We start from the raw sequence: 5000 nt of genomic DNA on the forward strand, positions 1-5000 counted from the left end.
TTGAGAGCTAAGTAGGAGCCAGCCATTACAAGCTTGAAGTATGTCAAAGTTATGCACCTAGCTATGTTAAAGGGTAAATAGGAGAGACTAACTAGTGATGTAGACCTCAGAGTTATGAGATATCAGTTTCTTAAAAAAAATACATCTTTTGGTGATTAGAGTAATTCAAAAATATCATTACCCCTTAAATCCAAAATTGATCTCATTAAGAATGGGAAGTAATCACTGATATTTTAACCCAATGCTGCCGGGGGAAAATGAAAAAAAATTGGGAAAATGCTGTGCCTATTTTCTATATTTTTTGTGAAATGTCTGCCCATAGATAGCTCTGCTAGTGCTTAGCCACAAAGGAGTCAATTAGTAGACTGATTTGAATTGGCGGAAAAAAAGATATTTTTTACTAGTGCTATGAATATCGATGGTGCTATTTTTATTATAAACATTATAATTATTATAATGTTTTTTTAATGTTAGTAACAGTAAAATAACATAATGTAAAATATTTTGTAAATCAAAGAAAAGGGTGAACGAGCGAGACGGGCAGTACTCGTAACTGGCTCATTGGTGACTTAGTACAAGTATAGCCATCTATGTGTTAAAACAATCAAACAAGTACTAACAGTGGGCATAGAACGTGTCTACCCGTCATACCCGTCGGCAAGGGGTTAAAGAAAGTTTCCCAGGCTGACTGCATGTATAAATCCAGGCTCATAGTGGAGAGTGCTTGTATACATGCATCCACATCAACAGGTTAAGATGTTATGGTTTTTGCATTTATAACTGTATTTTAGTCACACTGAAAACTGAATGGAAATTCTAGTATTAGTCAATAACAACCCCCAATAACATGAAGCCAGACATTCGTGAGAAGGATAGATTTTGATGTATTGTATAGATGTTGTATAACTGTATCAGATCATAGAATGTTGAATTGCCCTATATTTTTGTTAGGCATTCATAAGTTTTATAGTGCCTAGTTTTAGTAATTGGATTTTTGTCATGTGTTACTGTAGAGATTGTATTTTTAATTGCTAATGAGGAATGCTAGATGTAAACTGGATGATGAGCAAATGACATACAGTTAATCACAATTAGAAGAAGAAGAAAAAAAAATAGTTATTGGTATGTGTTCATAATTATGTATATCAAAAGAGTAGTACAACCCAAAAATCAAGGAAAAGGTTAAGGGTGCAATAGGTAGGGCTAGTACTTGACTCCCTGGTGACTAAACACTTGTGTAGCCATCCATGTGTAACCACAATTAATAAACAAAAATAACAGTATAGATGGGCATGTATGCCATCCCAGCACTAGATATTTTTAGTGTTAGTATTGTAATCATTCTTTTTTATATCAGAGAAGGATCTGTCAGGATATTACATTGATTAAAGTGCTGACTATAATCCCCTACATAGTATGCTTAATCACTCTTATAATTTCAGCTCCTCTTTACACAGAAAGGCTTCAGGGGGTTAAGAATACTGTAACACATGAGGTTAGACTGGGAATCAGAATAATTTAAAGTTGGCTTGTGTCTCAAAGAATACCAACTCCATGGTTTTTGAAAATTATTTTAAGTTGTCAGAAGTTTTCTTTCATTCATATCTTCTTTTTTCATGTGATTCAACAACAAAAAACAAGTAATTTATTTTAAAAATCAACAGACTGCTGGTGTTCTTGTTTCGGAGAGCAGAAGCCATCAGTAAGGAAGAAGGCAATCCACGTGCCCTAAGGGAGTATTATCATTACTTCGACCACCTTTTCCTCCTGCGCATGTGGAAGATGCAGCTACTTGATGACGTCCATTTGCTTATCAAAGTAAATAAGAAATCATGGCTACATAGTCTATTTCGGCAATATTTTAATTTTTTCTGTCATTACGTTAGGTTAACCAAGAATTTAAATTTAAGATGAATATTCATTTGTAGAACTTATTGCAATTTTGAAATCATACTGTAAAGTAAGATGAATTTCTTTCCTTATTGCCTTTTTCTCTGAATTCAGTATGCATCAGAGGAAGTGGTGACATTACGGACAGCAGAGCCCAATGGACAACCTTTGTTTTTTGTGGTATACAATATGATTACAACGGAAGTGCTTGCTGTATATGAAAATACATCCTCAGAATTATTAGATTTATTTGAAAAAATGACAGACTTCTTCAGAAATGCAAGATTATCATGTGAATCGCAGTTCACTTGCTCTCCATCGAACAACAACTGGGCTAGGTAAGCATTTACTGGGAGGATTCTGTTAATAATTTTTTATTATGTGTGTATGTACAATACAAAAGTATAAATGTCACATGCATGATGTGAAAAATGAGCCTTTCTTTTTTTCTTCTATTAGATAAGATCATACACACACACACACACACACACACACACACACACACACACACACATATATATATATATATATATATATATATATATATATATATATATATATATATATATATATATATATATATATTGATATATATATATATATATATATATATATATATATATATATATATAAATATATATATTAATATATATATATAATATATATATATATATACATTTATATATATAAATATATATATATATACATTTATATATATAAATATATATATATATATATATATATATATATATATTTATTGTGTATATATACGCACACACATGCACGCATGCACTCACACAGACACACACACACACATACACACACACACACACACACACACACACACACACACACACACACACACACACACACACACACACACACACACACACATCTATATACACATCTATATACACATAGACATACACACACACACACACACACACACACACACATATATATATATATATATATATATATATATATATATATATATGTATGTATGTATATATATATATATATATACATACATACAGATATGCACATATGCATGCATACACACATAGTGTATGCTTGAGCTAGCAGTCAGAGCGCAGGCATTTTTTTGTTAAACTCGGGACCATGAGGGTCGGAGTCCAGTGCTCTAACCACAGGACCATCGCGGTAGTCTATATATATATATATATATATATATATATATATATATATATATATATATATAATGTTTATAATAAAAATAACACCATCAATAGTCATAGCATTAGTAAAAAATATGTTTTTCCCACCAATTCAAATCACATAAAGTCACAAGGTCAACTAATTGACTCCTTTGTGGCTAAGCACTAGCTGAGCCATCTATGTGCAGACATTTCACAGAAATTTTTTTAAATGAGTACAGCATTTTCCCGGCACAAACTCAAAATCATGACCATGTTTTTACACTTACACAGATGACTACACTTGTACTAAGTCACCAGTGAGCCAATTACAAGTACTACCTGTCTCACCTGTTTATGCTTTTCCTTGATTTTTGGAAATATTTTTCGTTATCATCGTATATTGCTGTTATTAATGTCTATAGCATTATAATAATTATAATGTTTGTAATAAAAATAACGCCATCAATATTCATAGCATTATTTTTAAAAAGTTTTTCCCACAATTTCAAGGAAAGTTAAAATCAGGTAAGGTCACAAGATCTACTAATTGACTCTAGTATGTGCAGAGACATTTCACAAAAAAAAATTAAAAATGAGAACAGCATTTTCCTGGCAGCATTGAGTTAATACTAGAGTAGAATAACTCACTCTCTCTCTCTCTCTCTCTCTCTCTCTCTCTCTCTCTCTTTCCCCTCTTCTCATTATACAAGCAGTTCCAATGAAGAATTTCCCAAAGGAAACCATACCTGAGATGATAGTACTAGAGAAGGCTGAGCATCAGTCAGAGGAAATAACTGGCCATATGGGTACATACATTTTGATCAGGTCTTCATTCCCAACCTCTCTCTCATCTGTACATCACTCTGTTTTGTTATTAATATTTTTTAACTATTATATTTTATCTCTTTCAGATTAATTCACAAGAGATTTAAGAAGACGATTATCAGTGCACGGGGTGGGGGTGTGACAGTGGCTACAAAAAGACTTTTGGGTCAGTTGCCAATCTCAGCACAGTCGTACTCAGCTTCTCCCTATTTAGACTTAACACTCTTCTCTTATGACGACAAATGGGTATCTGTGATGGAACGCCCAAAGAGCTGCGCAGATCATCCCATCAGGTCAGTAATTTTATCTTCATGACATGTAAGTAATGGAGCAAATATTCTGGAACAGTAGATAAAGATCTGAGAGTGAATTATTCCCCACATATTCATAATTTCTCTCTCCTATCTTTCTCTTTGTGGGATGAATAGGAGTTTGGTCAGGAATTGCAATGTATTTTGTTGAATATCTCATAATCAAACTCAAAATCATTACCCAACAGATACCAGATTAAAAGTGTTTTATTGTATTAGAATAACTTCTAATTCACTTGGCCATCAGTTATCTGTAAAGTTATACATTATTTTTGGTTTATTTAACATCAGCACTGGCTAGATGTATATGCTTAAACAATAGTATAAAGAATGATAATTGAGTAAAAAATAAGTACAAGTGTAGTCAGTTGGACATTGATTAATTTTAGAGAATGAAATCAAGCCATTTTCCTTTTAGGTTCTATGGCCGTGACTCCGGCCTCATCAAGTTCAGTATTCATGCTGGACGTGGCAGTCTCTTTGGATCTTCAACATCCTTATCGTCCACCAGAAGCCTTGTGGCCTTTACCTTTCATCCAGCTGATCCATTCACCATATCTGTCCAGCGAGCAAATGCAGATTATGTTGTGAACTTTCACTTGAGACATAAACCAAGCTGACAGGGATTTTACTCTAGGAGTGAGCTTGTGATTCTTTGGAATATAGATGTCTCTAAAGATGTCAAGCTCTTTCTTTACTTTTTTATCTGCTTTTGTTGCAGTTACCTTTAAAATAATGTTATAGAAATACATTTGAAGTGATGCTTCTAAGGAACTTGAAATAAGTATAATGTATTGCTGTCTAAAAGGCAAGT

General features: G+C 32.9%; 1 protein-coding gene across 11 annotated transcripts in view; it reads left to right on the forward strand.

The window, feature by feature from the left end:
• The window catches only part of LOC125044771 (DET1 homolog), an 11693-nt gene that overhangs the window by 5427 nt on the left and 1266 nt on the right, over positions 1-5000 (forward strand). For all 11 annotated transcript variants that reach the window (XM_047641690.1, XM_047641696.1, XM_047641693.1 and 8 more), the window contains 4 exons: positions 1665-1818; positions 2005-2228; positions 3962-4168; positions 4605-5000. The exon at positions 4605-5000 is cut by the window's right edge and continues 1266 nt beyond it. In XM_047641690.1, the coding sequence (XP_047497646.1) occupies positions 1665-1818; positions 2005-2228; positions 3962-4168; positions 4605-4806 (787 nt within the window). In that variant the 3' untranslated portion in view covers positions 4807-5000. The remainder of the gene's footprint in view (positions 1-1664; positions 1819-2004; positions 2229-3961; positions 4169-4604) is intronic.

Source organism: Penaeus chinensis, chromosome 36 (assembly GCF_019202785.1).
Source record: "Penaeus chinensis breed Huanghai No. 1 chromosome 36, ASM1920278v2, whole genome shotgun sequence".
NCBI classification, from domain to species: Eukaryota; Metazoa; Arthropoda; class Malacostraca; order Decapoda; family Penaeidae; genus Penaeus; species Penaeus chinensis.